We start from the raw sequence: 16137 nt of genomic DNA on the forward strand, positions 1-16137 counted from the left end.
TGAAAAAGAAGACCATGACATGTCATCCTGAGTTACAGTATGTGAACCTGACATTTTGGTCCATAATCATGGTTTATGCTTAGACTGTTGTGTGAATCTAGATAACTATGATCTAGTGAATTTACTTTTGTGTTGCATATGAACCCAACTTCTCCAGAGCTAATAGTGATCGTATACAGCACTGTAATTTCTCTTTTCCAATGTATATGATCCTAAAGTAGAATAATATAGAGTACTATACTTAATGCTAAAGATTTCTATCAACAATTTGATTCTCCTTTTTAATAGCATTTAATTTGGTCTACCTTGCAAGATTGATTTACCTCAAAGAAGAAAGGTTTAATAAGTTTACTTCCACACCTCAATGTTTTATGGTCAAGAGATAAGCTTAGGACAATATATTCCTTTTACATTGTTTTTCACTTTTCTCTAGTAACTGCCAGAAAATAAATCAGGGTGTTACTCTCATTCAAATGCCACGATTAAGAGGAAGCGACTCCACAGAACACTCTTCCATCTGCAAAAAAAGTGATGTTTCTTTTTTATCAAAGAAAAACTTAGGACGCTGGGATAGATTCTTCCTTTTGCAATGCCAAACGCTGCAAAACCCCATTGCCACAACTTTTCCTGTTCTAAGGGTTTGTTTAGAAATATAGGTAGTCCTCGACTTATGATGACAATTGATCACATGACCCTGGGACACAGCAATGGTTATAAACATGAACCAGTTTGCCAAGCATCTGAATTTTGATCACATGATCATGGGGATGCTGCAAAGGTCGTATCTTTGAAAAACGGTCATAACTCACATTTTTCAGCGCTGTTGTAACTTTGCATAGTCAGTCAACAAACTGTTGTAAGTCAAGGACTACCTGCTCTAGGGAAAAAGGCTATGTCAGAAACTGAGGAAAATATTTTGGGGAAATCTACTTCAGATAAAAGAAAGGAGTCAATTTCTCTCTGCGCGCTTCTCATACAACAATGCTGGCAACATTTTAAGGACAGAACTCCTGTTTGTGTTTCTCCAAGCTACAGTATAGTGCATTGTCTGAGAATTACAAGCATAGCCAGATCTTTAAACAGTAGAACAACTTGTACTCATTTACACTCCTTATTCTTCATGCTAACCATGAGAACCAATTCACGGAGTCAAATCACTCTCCAGGATCTTGCTTTTCTTAAAGATTTAACAGAAGGGTCACCCAATAGTGATATTCTATAGGAAACCAGTTTTTCTTGTCTTGATAGAACTTTAACTCAGAAGTATGATAAATACCCACCAAGTTCAGATGCATTGGACCTGATATAAGAAGACTTTTCCTGTTTTAAAATGTACAAAGCATTTAAGTATTTCAAAGAATTAAGTTTCTCATCAAGTAAATGGCAGGAAGGCGACGGGCAGCAGGAAGAAAGTAGAATTGCTTAATTCCTTCTTTGCATCTGTTTTTAAGCAAAAGGAAGAAGCAGCCCAACCTATCTAAAGCAGAAACAAGGGAGACAGAACAGGTATACAAGTCAAAATAGGCAACGAATTAGTAAGGGAATGCCTATCCACCCTGGATGAGTACAAATCAGCTACTTCAGATGGTTTATGCAACAGTGTTTTGAAGGAGCGGGCAGATGTAATTTCAGAACCCACTGAATGTAATCTTAGGCAGGACAAGAAGTAATGGGTGGAAGCTTGTTAAAGAGAGATCCAACCAAGAAGTAAGGAGAAACTTTTTGACAGTAAGAACAATTAATCAATAAAATAACTTCCCTCCTAGGGATGTGGAGACTCCACCACAGGAGGTTTTCAAAACTGAACTGGACAACCATTTGACTAGGATGATATAAGATCTCCTGGTTTGAGCAGAGAGTTGGACTAGAAGACTTCCAAGGTCCCTTCCAGCTTTATGATTCTATGATTCTAAAGATGTTTTCCTATAATGCAATCCCACACCCTTGTGAATAATGTGAACAAACATGTGGAGGCTAATCACAGTATAATAAATGTGTAGGAAATGATGAACTCCCTTCTGTTTCCCACAATGTGATTTCCATGGCGCTACAGACAGGGCATAAAATACTGGAATACCAACACCTATTGTAATCAGAATAAGACGTCAAAGTAACATGTGCTTCATTTTCAACACACTGAATGGTGAGTCCTTAAGGGAAAAGCTACACAGTAAATCAAATTTCCTTAAACCAAAAATTAAACTTAACATAAAGAGCAGCATAATACTTGGTCATTGTTTCACAGAAATATTATTGCATACAAAATTTAGCAGTAAGACTATCCTGTGGATTTAACAGTGAACAGATAAACATTGCATTATTTTATCAATGATATACAAATGTTTTACTTAAGCAAAGAAGAAAAACCTTAAACCTAAAGGTGAGCCATTTCAATGTCCTCTAAAATTTCTAATGCAGGATAATACATACAGAGAAATGCCTCTCAAATTCTCCCTATGGGTTGAAAAAACTCTGGAAATCCTATTCTCCTTGCATTTGTCTACTATCTGAAAAAACAATTCAGGAGCAGCCTACGTATTTTTGAATTAAAACTTTAAGGCTAACACATTATTTTGATAGATCATGTTGTTGGTAACTAGTTACTGCTAAGAAATCTCCATATTCTGGTGTTTATTGTTCTGTATGGCTAAAAGAGTGGGTGACTCTCTAAAATAAGAAGTAATTCGAGTTAGTGAGTCAGAATTAAGATTTGGATGACATGGCTATTTATGGTATGATAAGGTTAAAGTAAATGTTGATTTTAGTAATCACTTTGTTAGACATGCCATCCTAAGAGTTTGGAATAAATATAAAGTAATATAAAATTTGGCTGTCTCTCCAGAAAGCTTTTTTTTTTTTAGAAAAGAAATGCTGGTGAGGCCAGACTGGTAGACTTATGGTTAAATAAAATATCTGAATCATGGTGACCCTATCCTCAAATCTAAAGAGGAGTTGGAATCAGAAGGATGTGTTTTCCATTGGTTTATATATTTACAATTGAAAGAAAGACTTAAATTAGACAAATAGGGTTGGGGGATTGTTCTTGACTACTATTTAATTATATCCTCTACAAGCAACATTATGCAAATGCAAATTACATAATCTATATCATGGTAACATAAAGAGAATGAGAACACCATTTCATGCAAAATTAATTGCACTAGGATTCACTAAATTGTGGATCCAATGTAATTTTTTCAAAACTGAAAAAAAGTTAGTGAGTTCAATGAGTTCTGGAATATTGAGAGGTCAAATGGAAAAGTAATTAGAACCCTAAAATAAGGAGACAGGAACCCAGCATGAACCAATAAGCTTTTCTCCATTCCTTGTTTTTAGATGCAGTATTGGTTGAAAGGCTTTGTTCATGATTCCCAAAACACACTGTAGTATATTATTCAGAATAGCAAATTAGTTCCTCAGAGATTAGTTTATGCACAAGAAAGCATCATACCTAATGACAACAGAGTTCCTAAGAGGTATCAGGTGGAAGAGTGCAGGTTGAAATGCAAACTTAGCTTTTCCCCAAGTACATCATAGCAACTACAGTACTGTGCAAAAGTCTTAGGCCGCCACCCGCTTTGTTGTTTTAGCAAACTTTTAATGACAGTCCATTGTTATTTTTCAGTCTGGAATACAACTGTCATGGTTCCGATAGATGAAAGTCTTCAGAGAACTTCGAGACATTGTTTACCTTAAAGAATGTTTATTTTGAGTAGCATAGCATCATCAGTGCATAATCGAAGCCAAAAACTAAATTCCCCTCCCTTGAACACATAGTATCAAAGCACAATTCCCTCCTCCAATTAACAGTCATAAATGACATTCCCCCAATTAGCGTGAAGCATGGGCTTCCTCTTCCGTTCTCCAGCCTGCCAATTTCTTATCAACTCTGGTTACAATTGCCTTGGTTTCTCACGCTGGGTCCAGCGTTGCTATGTCTAGCTGGACTCTCGCTTACATTCCCCCTCCCAGCATCATCTAACTCTAAAAGCAAAAGGTAAAAGATGGCTACATTTCCATTTGTTGTCAATGCAAAAATGTTTGATGTTAGCAGCATTGACATCAACATCTTGAATATCCATTTTTGTTTGTTGATTTCACTTTGAGAGAGGCCTTGCTGATGCAAAAGTACTTGTGTTTCTCCGAAAATAAGATCCAGTCTTATATTTTTTTTTCCTCCAAAAGAGGCATCAGGTCTTATTTTTGGGGGGATGTTTTCTTTTTTCTATTGTCTCACCTCACCGTAGCGGCACCAACAGTCCCATACAGCAGGAGCCTGCGTGCCTGCAGCTGGCCCACTTCTTCTGCGGCCGTTCGCCACCGCTCATGCACATCACCCCCCTGGCTTCCATTTCGCCAGCAGAGGCCTTCAGGAAAGGCCTCTCCAGCCGAGAACAGAGCTCTGGGCTGACACATACCTCTGCCGGCAAAATGTAGGCCAGGGAGTGACACGCGCCTGAACCTGGGGATCCATTCTTGCCTGAACCTGGGGATCCATTCTTGGCTGCAAAGGCTGGTGAAACAAAGGCCAGGAGCAACATACATGAGTGACGGCAAGCAGCTGCAGAAAAAGTGGGCCAGAGACAGCCATGCGGGCTCTGCTGAACAGGGCTGTATCTCCCCCCACCTGCCTCATCTCATCTCGTGTTGGCAGCACTGCAAACAACTAGATGGAATGGGTGGGGAGCCAGCTGCACAGGCTCTTAACTAAGGCTTATTTTGGAGGTAGAGCTTATGTTAGGCGCACACATAAAAATCAAGCTAGGGTTTATTTTTGCAATAGGTCTTGTTTTCAGGAAAATGGTATGATTTTATGTATGTCATCTTTGGCGTTTTGACTAGAATGATGTGATTGAAAGTGGTTCTTATTAGCAAACTTCCAAAGAATTACACTTATACAACATATGACTACACTATATGTAATGGTCAAGCATGTCTTGCACAAACCTGGTATTATAGCCCTTTTTGCATAGCAGTCATTTTTACATAAAATAGTAGGACACATCCAAGTATTAGCAATGACAGAACGTACGGTCCCATCCATTTAGGTTTATGGAAGACAGACGTCTGCTATTGTTCAACTGTAAAGGGAGGTCACACTAAATATTGCCACTTTAAGCTATGGAAGCTATTTTATATGCTTTTTCTTTTTGAATACTGCAGACAAATTTTCTGCATAAAATAATAGAAAATATTTGTAGATCAGGTTTTAAATTTTGGCAGTGGTTTGTTCTTCAAGCTTGCCATTTAGCTCCCAAATTTCCTTTATTTTCTGGTTGCATTCTAATAAGGAGATTGAGACTTAATTATACATTACAATTATGTAATTTTAATTATAACTATATGGTCATTGTACTATTGCTACAACATATTGTTTTTCATCTGAACTACAAATACTCTCAGACTGTAGACTACAGCCTTGAGTAAGTAGTTCCTGTGATGCATTTACTAATGGGAAAATCTGCAGTCCTCTCAGGCACTGTACATACATGGTTTTATTGCAGGATCTTGCATGACAACACCGTTATTATTCCACCAATTTTAAAAATACATGTTCAAAATTTAACAAAATTATCATATTAGTATATTGTTATTCCTTCCAGTAAAAAAAGAAATTACAAAGTATGGAAACAAAAGGAACAAAATGGGACAAAAATGTTCTTATTTATTCTATTCACATAGTACTTAACACCTGTATATTTTAAATATTCCTTTACATTTTATATTTATTTCCTGCCAGATTCCAATAACTCCTAGTGGTCTACATCAGAGGTCCCCAACCTTTTGGGCACCAGGGACCAGTGCCATGGAGAAAGCTTAGGGGTGGCCCATAGGGGGTATGGTTTTGAATACTGCCTGCATCCCGAGGATGGAGCTTTGCTTTTTTGTGCGACCCGCTTGCTGTCATGCTGTGGACCGGTGCCGGTCCATGGACCGGGGGCTTGGGACCCCTGGGCTACATGATATATAATATAGAAAAATATTAAAATTTTCACAGTGTAATTAAAAATACTACTAAAACAACAATCATAAAAGCTCAAGCCAGAAGATAAGACTGTAGTAAAATATTCTAGAATAAAACAGAATTAAAAAAGAGTAACAGATGAAGAAATGTCTGAGATTGATTAAAAGTAAATAGTAAATACAGTCATTCCATTTTTAATATCCTCAAGAAAGCCAAGAAGGATGGAGCTGCCCTGATCCAAGTAACACGTCCAATGAGCACACTGGCCACTCTGTTCTCGGCCAATTGCATTTTCCATGTAGTCTTCAAAGGTCGCTCACTTAGCATGCAGTGTAGTAGTCTAATTGAGTGGTAATGAAGGTGTGAGTTACTGTAAACAAGTCCTCCTGCACTAGGTAAATATATATCCAAGCTATAAGTTACAAAGCAGCTTATATAAATTACCACAAAATGCAGCAGTTCCATTACAAATAGAACAGCTACTTTAAAATACAGTATGAGGTACTTCTAAAGTGCATAAGTAAATAAAAATAGATTTAGATAAAGTATTCCCTTCTAGACGCATACAGTACCGATGCTTTTTAAAGTAGAACTGATGGGCCAATTTTCCATGGAAGAAAAATCTATAGGAAAGGGTCCCTCAAGGTAAAAATACTGCAAACTTTAAAATTACCCCAGTATTATTAAGCTAAAAAGACATATTAGACAGAAGGCATAAAACAGAAGGCTTAGTTGTATGATGGCTGAATTACATCACACCCTTCCTTATTGTAAATGTAGCATACCTTGAAAAATTTTGAGATAATTTTTCACTACAACCAAAATGAAAGTAGAAGGAAGCCTAAAACTGGATAACACTGTTAGAAAGAAGTCTACTTAGCCCCCTTCATTCCTCCTAATTTTTCAGCAGTATGATAAATTTTCGCATTAAAAGTCATAGGAAGAACTAGCAGTTCATAACGGCAGCCAACTTTTTTCTAGCCTGCTGATTTTTCTGGAGATTTCAGCCCCTGGCCTGTCCACTTAGAACGGAATTTACATATGGCACATTGATGTAATCTTAACATTCTTTTCCTGAAGAGCCACGTATCGCCTTGCTAAGCAAATGATTCTAGCAACACTTGTTTGCTTCCCTCACAATGCAAGACAAGCACTCACCTATGTTAAGGGTCCTGTTTATTGAGATAAAGAAAATCTATTACTTACCTTGTGATAAATCATATGGCACATGGCTACCCTCAGCTTCATGCCAGCACGTTGTACATGATAAAAATACAGATGATGAGTGATGGCCAGAATCAAAGTGCACACAGATAAGGCTGCAGCAGAGCCATAGGCGTAAGCCAAAGCATTTTTGTCAGCATGTGAAGAACCAATCTTTTCAAAATACCCAATAATCATCCCCAGAAATATTGGCTGAATTAGTATCAGAGTTTCCTTAAAAAAAGAAAAGAAAATTTCAATTAAAGTGGAACAATTGAAACAAAATATTCCTTATTTTTAATTATCCTGTGGAGAGTACTATAATGAGGCTGTGCAAAGTGTTACAAATACAAAACACAATGTTCTAATCTCACAGGAAGGATTCCAAAGCTGCAGCCACAACGAAATTATCCTGAATTCAAAATATTTTGAGCTTGGAACTCTTCTGGTATGTATGCATGTATTATATTTCTATAATAGCCTGTATAAAGTTGGTACAATGGGAAGAGTATTAGAGAGAGGTAAAAAGCACTTTTGAAGTTGAAACACCGGGCACACCAATATACTCCAACCTACCTTAACTCAAAAGCAAAAAGTAATGTAATTCATCATTCTGCACAATGATGTCATGACCCCATAATATAATTGGGGCTTCTGATGGACATCTAGGGTGGGCCTTCAATTTCTTCGTCTACTGATTATGCATATGTCTTTGAGTCTAAAGTAGAGTAAGAGCAGAAAAGTACTCTATGTCTTAGAGCAGAGAGTAGTGATATGGTCAAGAGTAAAATCAGGGAAGCACCTAGATCAAATCTATTAAAAGCCAGGATTTCACAGCACAGTGGTGATTCTTCTTACAAAAGTTTTTAAGTTGGATTGGTACTGATGATTTTATTGCAGATCTGGAGTTAAAGTGAGAATCTGGTTTGTACTGGAATAACACAAGGAAAGTAAAATCTGAACCTGGCATTGTTCATTTGCAATTTGCTTTTCTCATTGTTAGTGTTATTGATGACTCTTTCTCACTGCTAAATTAAATTGGTTCCTAAAAACATTACATATGTCAAACTGTATCAACCAGGAGGAAAAAAAAACAGAACATTTCAGGGTGGATGGATGGATAGACAGATAGGCAGATGAACAGATGGGTGGGTAGTCACAGCAGACAGGCATTTATATTATTTCTTAATATTTTCTCTTTTAATGATAAATATAATGGTTTAGACCAGGGGTGTGCAGCCAGCAGCCCATCGGCTATGTGTGGCTTCTGGGGTCTTCCTTTGCAACTATGAGGCTATTACAAAAATATAATTAATTTTATTAAAATTAATACAGTCGAGAAATTATGTTTTAGTTTTACGTGCAAAAGAAATCATTCCCTGAACTATTAATTCCCCTTTACTTCATAATTGTGACCTTTTTCATTTTTATGTAATTTGGCAAAAACTGGTAGGTTTAGATTGGCCCCAATGATTTGTGGATACAATTGTGGCCTGGGCCCTTTGAAGTTGGTTTAGATGATAAGAACATCTATATTCAGACAATATTTCATGGACCATGGTCCTTCCCTTTATTATTTTGTTTAAAACTAGCACTGTGGTAAAATGAAACACAAGATCCAGTATCAATGAGTTGTTGATATTGGGTTGATTATAGAATCAATTTTTTGCTTGTTTGTTTCTTCAGTCTGGGAAATGAGAAATATTACAATCTTTACTATTAAAATGGTTTATACGTCCATTTGTAACAAAAAATAAAAATAATCAATAAATTTATAAATATTGTCTGAAAAATTGTATTTTTCCACCGAACACACCAATCATATTTCTATGAGAAAACCAATTTAATGTAGGTACAAATGCGTTATGCATCATTTTATATCTATAAAGGGTGCTAAAAGGAAGTATTGAATACATTTTCATTTTCCCCATTTGTTTTCCTTTTTTTTTCCTCTTGCTTAAAATTTTCTAGAAAAATTAAAAATATTAAGCAGGGAGTTTATACGTCCGTTTGTAACAAATGGTGCATAACACATTAATATAACCATCTCACAATTTTTGCTTGCAGATTTGTTTTAATAGTACATCTCTTAGAATATGTTACCTCAACCAATGTAAAACAACCCAGCACTAAATAAGATTTCCAATAACAAAGTATAATTGCTTTAGTTAAATGTGGGGTTCTTGCTTCTTTTTCAGCCTTTTGCACTTCTTTATCCCAGTACCTATAAATATAAGAATTAAAATTAGATGAAAGAATCAGAAAGAATTCAATATATGTTAGGTTCAGGCATTTTTTATAGCTAAGTCAGGTCATAAAATAGTAACTTTTATAGTGAGATAGGCCCAACATCAATCTCCCTAAAAACTATCTGAAGCATGTGAAGGTAAAGAAGTATAGAGGCACACAACTTGTACAAGGTTTGTGCAAAGATTTCAAGGTAAGTCCATGGTGCTTATTCATACTGATAATAGTCATAGGAAATGATAGCTCCTAACTAACTTTGACTGATCTTGATAAAATTTAGCAGATTTAAAAAGATTATAGAGCTGACTTTGGGATATGGAAGCAATGAACAAGCTGTTAAGGGAGGCCTCTGTGACAAAATTATAGGAGAGTATGGGGTAAAAAGTTCAAAGTAACCCTGCCTTGATTTTGTCACTATAAAACAGGACAAAAAGAAATCTGGACAGGCTTCCAGCACTCCTGGAATCCCTGTCATGCTCATTTCTTGACTTTGCCTACCTGAAAAGCTGAGATAGATTCATATTTGCTTAATATATGGAAGGATGGTCAAGGGCTGTAGATTATACTGGAAAATCTGAGGGGGGGGGAAATCAATAAATAGGTGGTGGCTTCTCTACTGTTGCTGTTGGAAAGAATCCAGAAGCCACACTTTCCAGGCTTTCCTTGTTATACTTTCCAGCCCAACAGAAGTCACCATGAGCCAAGTTCAACTCAAGAAGATTCTACATTACTCAGAAATAAATAAGGCAAAGTATTTGCACCTCAATATTTTTCCTGGCATCATGTTTGGATCTAGAAAGAGCAACCTCGGCAAAGGCATAAAATTTAAGTTGTAAAATGATAATAACTTAAGGAAAAAAAGAGGAACACCACTTAAGGGCACCATGATGGGTCATGTGATCAGGAAAGAGGAAGAATGATGATTTAGAACAGCAAAGTCAACAACAGTCCATGCAGTCACCTAACAGACTTACAGAGTTAGGAGTGCATTGATATCAGCCCTTCAAGGTTGTCCAGATCAGGCAGCAGATTCCACAAGAAGACTAAAACTTTACTTTATTAAGAAAGGCTACAGTAACAGAAATGCACAAGTCTTTGTTTTGCCTTCTGTCTCTTTTACACATCAGGAAGTCGAGGGTAACCAGTCTGGGTCTCTAATAATTTCTCACTATCTTGGGCTCAAAGCATGCTTATGCATCTGTCCTCTTAATGGTTTTTAGATGGTTTTTCCAAGATCTTCTCCATGGTTCAGACTGGAGAAAGGTGAGTTGATTTTTTTTCTCTCCACATCCCCTGCCAATTATTTTTAACTTAGTTTTTCCAAATTTGGTTGGGCGAAGTCCTATTTCTCTTAAGATTGTTATTTTCCAATATTCCATTGCATTGAGAAGAATAACAAGTCCTTTCTTGATTTCTAGACCTAACCTCTTTGCAAGCAGTGGCCACAACTGATGACTGTATTTTCTTTTTGTGTGCATGTAGCCATGCATGCACATTTCCTCCACCACCACCACCCCACTAATTTTCAATCTCAGTCTTTCTTTTGTCCGCTTCTTCCTTCACATGGAATTTGGTTCTGATTACCTTTATTGACATTGGACTATAAAAAACAAAAAGACTAAATTATTTGTACTGAGACACTGGGGTTTACATACCATTGCAGCCTTTCCCCAAGCACCTTAGAGGAATCTTCAGTGAGTACTTTGTACATATCATCTTCTTCTAGTTTCCGTTTATGACCAATCACAAATAAAGGGTTTAGCCAGCTGTCAAAAGAAAGATTACTCTCCATGTAATTATTGTACAAAACAGAGATACACTTTCTTTTCTTTCTTTCTTTCTTTCTTTTTCTTTCTTTTTTTCTTTTCCTCTCCCTCTCCTTCTCCCTCTCTCCCTTTCCTTCTCATAACCCACAGCTACATCTCCTTAAAAAGATTTAAGATTAATTCACCCAGTCAGAAAAATAAAAACACACTTTTAGAGAGGATGCCCATAATAAAGCTACAATCAAATGCTTGGGGGGGGGGATTTTAGAAGTTACAAATAAATTGGGAGGAGAAAGTGTTATGTGAAGCCACTCTACAAATATCAGGAATGTTCATCAAAACATGAATTGTTAACAATGCATTAATAACAGTGGATGACAAACATATAATGTTGGATTTCACTGCCATGATTCTTAATACTGTAACCTTAGGAGGGCTAGTATTTTTAGATTAGCCACAGACCATTAATAATGCTAGTTGTTTTGTAAACATTTTTTAAAATATCTGCCAAGGACATCTACAGTACGTTGTTGCTTTGGTAGTGGAGCACCTGCTTGGTATGGATAGTTTTTCTGTACACTTTCTAGTTTGCCTTTGGTCTCTGCTGATCAATTTACGACTACAATCAGCTCCTCAAATTGCGACTTTAATTGGACCCAAAATTTCCATTGCTAAGTGAGACATTTAAGTGAATTTTGCCTCATTCTACGACTTTCTTGCCACAGTTGTTAAGTGAATCACTGCAGTTGTTTAAGTTAGTAAAAGTGGTTGTTAAGTGAATGTGGCTTCCCTATTGACTTTGCTTGTCAGCAGGTTGCAAAAGGTGATCCCATGACTCAGGGAATGGGCTGGTGGGGGGGGGGCTGAAGTACCGGTAAGTGGATGTGGGATGTGTGGGGTAGCTCCACCCCCTCCCTCACCTGCCTCACCTCATTGTGGCGGCAGTGGCGCGATGTGCCACACAGCCTCCTGTCCCAGCGAGGTGGGACGGAGTAGGCAGGATCCTAACTAGGGCTTATTTTTGGGTAGGGCTTATATTAGCCTCCCACTAAAAAAATCAGGGTAGGTCTTAGTTTAGGGGAGGTGCTTATTTTTGGGGAAACACGGTATTATCATCAGATTCAATGCACAGACTGGTAAACAGCATTAGGTATTCAATCCTGTACCTGAACTGCTGATACCCAAACTAAGACATTTTTTCAATTTTCTATCGAATTTTCATCTAGAATCTCTCAACAACCCGGAAATCATTAAAAAAAAGAAGGAGTATGCAGAGCAAAATGAACTTTAGTGTCCTGATAAGTACACATTGCTTTAACCTGGCATTTCTTCTCTCTACTCTTATATGTGTTCTGTTTGCTGAACCAATCTTTGCTGACCCAAGGGCAAGAAGAATTGACAATCATTACTCAAACTGCATAGTTTTTCAGTTCTCTTCCTGAATTCAAAAGCCTTTCTGACAGCATGCCCTTTAGACTTTCAGTTGCTCCTTCAAATATTACAAGCAATGAACTATTACAGGCAATGTTTTAGTGCCTTCTCCCGAGCAACTGTTTTAAGCATTTACAACCCCCTCCCTCCCCTTCTACTAGGCCAGGGGTCCTTGACCTTGGCAACTTTAAGACTTGTGGACTTCAACTCCCAGAATTCCTCAGCCAGCCTGTACTAGGCCATTGCTTTGGGCTATGCTTCCCTGACTTGGCTGGTATTTTTTCTTATTTCCAAGAAATAGGAGTAGAGGAAAGATAACAACACACAAAACACCTTTGAGTCTAATTCTTTTGCTTCTTCCAAGAAAAGGATCACCAAATGTACTTGAGCTACAACTCCCAGCAATCCCAAGGCAGCATGGCCACAAGTTTTCTGTCTCCCTCCAGCCCTACACCAAGCATTCACATATCTTTGTATATGGCTGAATACAATAATTACAAAAAAGAATAGGAATCCTACAGACCCAAAGAAGTTGGAGAATTAGATGCTGAAAATTCTCCCTTAGCAAGATGGGTATGTGGCTGACTGTCTAAAGTCAGGAAAATGGTGATCCTGCATGGTTTTTTCTATACCAGCACCTTCATCCTCCTGTATATTTTCTATAATAAAAAGGATGTTTTGGAATGCAGTGTGTGCAAAAAAAAAATTAAAAGTCTGTGTGTTTTCTGTACAGTGCATTGGAGTTATCAATTCCAACTGGGTTATCAACCATAACTTGTTTTTTAGCAACAGATCATTCACAGAACAAAACTTGTTTGTTTAAGGAACAGGCCAGATGCAAGCAAAAGATGAAGGGATTTTAGATGCTGAAAACCTGGATAATTCAAAGAGCTAACTTCAAGCCCCTCAGCCTCCAGAATAAATTGCTTATAGTGCTGAACATTATTTATAGAGAAACATGAGAAAGAAACTTGGATCCTCTCCATGCAACTCACTTATGGTAACTAGATCATAGAGAAGAGACTTGTTCGGTGCTACTTTCCTTCCAGTCAAAGGATATTAATCACTGACACTCGAGATTGTGATAAGTAGGAATTGAGATTTCATTGGACTCTTGATTTGGGGTTTTTTGGATTGTTTGTTTTAATAGTATTGTGCTTTTATTTCATTCACTGGCCGGTTTCCTGCTAAATGGGAAGCTGTATGAATTGAACTGAACTGAGTTGAGTTGAACTGAACTGAGTAACTTTCTGTGTGTGGTGAAAACAAGTTACAGAGCTTTTAATTAACTCTTCTAAATTTCAAGTCTGATATCAGAGGGACCTCACCAAAAAAAAAAAAAAAGATCCACAAGTGCCAGAGAGTCAGAGACAAGAAGAGATCAGGTTTAAAAACTTATTTTGCTGAGTCTGTCCATGATGATTCCTTCTCTGATTGTATCACTGTGGATCTCAACCCCTTGTGAGGAAGGAAGAAGGGAGGACCAGAACAAAAGGCAGAAAGTAGGCAGAGGAATGGCAGCCTTCAGTCTCCTTTTGGAGATATAAAAATAGCCACAACTCATCAGCCACAGCCATCCTGAGGCAGAAAAATTTGGGGAAAGGGAGGAAGTAATGGGCTATTTGCGTCATTCAAAACCAGTCAACTTGTCATTGTTTTATTTTCAAATACTGTATACCTCCTTGTGTGTGTTTGTGTGTGTGACTGTATACTATTTTTATTTTATACTGCTATTCAAAGTATATATTGTCCAGATTGCTAGTTTTAATTTCTTCTTGTTGTATTGGTGTAGCGCAATCCTTTTAACATATTTTGATGTAATACTGTCTTTTAGCCCTTTTTTTCCCCTCTGTATATTCTTTTCTTAACTGTCCTATTGTCTATTTAGTTTTGGCAATTTTGGATATTTGAATACCAATTCTCTCATGCTGGTTAATGAGCGCAATAAAGTTAAATAGATAAACACAGCTAGTAAGTTTTATCCTGCATTACCAGAATGCATTTAGGCTCAAGATTAAGATAATTTTATCTCATGCAAACCGAAACTAGGCTCTCTGGCCTTGTACCAAGCTAAATTTTGGGAAGTCATCCAAAGCAATTACTGTATTATAAGCAGAGTGAAATGGATCAGGATAATTTTCTGGAAGCAGCAGCTTCCTTAGCTCCACTCCTAAATCTTAAATCCTAAAGTAGTAAAATAAACTTGTTAAGGGCAATATATAACTAATTATACCAAAATTAAAATCACAGGAGATTTTACTTCTAAGAAAGCAAGGTTAGGTTCAGTCAGTTATGAACCTCCAGATTCAGCCTGCATGACTCTACAGCCTGTAAGCCATATAAAGCAACCAATTCCTCATTTTCTTTCTACATGGAAATAAAAACACAACAGGGCTGAATGTATAGATGCCAGGCATCTAGTAGGAAAGACATTTGCATTTTGGTGCGTCATAAATTTTATCAGTCTAGAGCAGGGGTCCCCAATCTCCGGTCCGTGGACCGGTACCAGGCCTCGGCATGCCAGCAACCAGGCCGCACAAACAAGCAAAGTCCCATCTGCAGGATGCAGGCAGCACACAAAACCACACCCCCTCTGGTCAGCAGAAAAACCTTTTATCATCATGTAACCAGTCCCTGGTGCCCAAAAGGTTGGGGACCTCTGGTCTAGAGAATATGGTCTATTTTCTTGGGGTTTGCTCAAATTCTGTCAATGCCAGGATGGAATATTTCCATTCCCACATCACCCCCCCCCCCACCAAAGATCCTAAAGTTGTAAGATATGAGATTATCTGTACATAGAATTTTCTGCCTCCCTCCCTTGAAGAAATTTTTATTTTCCCCTAGAGGACAAAATTGGAGCTACCTATAGAAAAGCAAAGGAGATAATAAACAATACTGTTTCCGCCCCTCCCCCCATCACTTTGGGGTACTGTATACATTACTTGATAAAATAGAGAAAACAGTTAATAAATAGGAATTAGTATAAAATGCCAATGGCTGCACCCAATATGTCCTCTCTAATGCCTGGATTATGTCCTCTCTAATGCCTGGATGTCTCTGAAGATTATCCATTCTTCACCTGAACAATTTAACCATTTGCCCAACATGCTTTCTTGCCTCATATATAAGAGTGTTAAGCAAGGTTTTAAGTCCCTATCCTCTAAAGTATTATATGGGAAATTAGATGCAAACAACCAGCACCACTCATAAATAGCTAAAGCATACAACTTCATAGTTCTCACAAGAATCTTCCCAGATGTTGTGTTCCTCTGGAACAAGCAGATAAGTTTTTGTGGATGGGGAGAGGGGCTTATGCTTCTTGGGACGGTGCAAGGACTCAAGGATAATTCCCTGCCTGATCCCACCTTCCAGCCTGGCTGGCATTTTCCCAACAGAAATTCAAGGATTTCCCCCCAATCTGGATGTCCCTGTTTATAATTGGATGAAGCCATTAGACTTTTTTTTTACATGTTTTGCTGTGCTGTTTTTGTACTATGTCACATTTGGTGCTGTGAATTAATATAC

The 16137-nt window shown here is 37.6% G+C and overlaps 1 protein-coding gene across 2 annotated transcripts in view; it reads right to left on the reverse strand.

Moving 5' to 3' along the window:
* Nucleotides 1-16137, reverse strand: part of ABCC4 (ATP binding cassette subfamily C member 4) — a 182880-nt gene that overhangs the window by 155887 nt on the left and 10856 nt on the right. For both annotated transcript variants that reach the window (XM_039337655.1, XM_039337654.1), the window contains exons 2-4: nucleotides 11071-11181; nucleotides 9272-9392; nucleotides 7172-7402 (exon numbers count right to left, since the gene is read on the reverse strand). In XM_039337655.1, the coding sequence (XP_039193589.1) occupies nucleotides 7172-7402; nucleotides 9272-9392; nucleotides 11071-11181 (463 nt within the window). The remainder of the gene's footprint in view (nucleotides 1-7171; nucleotides 7403-9271; nucleotides 9393-11070; nucleotides 11182-16137) is intronic.

The sequence above is a fragment of the Crotalus tigris genome, unplaced genomic scaffold (genome assembly GCF_016545835.1).
Source record: "Crotalus tigris isolate CLP2741 ecotype Arizona unplaced genomic scaffold, ASM1654583v1 scf7180000017685.4511686, whole genome shotgun sequence".
NCBI classification, from domain to species: domain Eukaryota; kingdom Metazoa; phylum Chordata; class Lepidosauria; order Squamata; family Viperidae; genus Crotalus; species Crotalus tigris.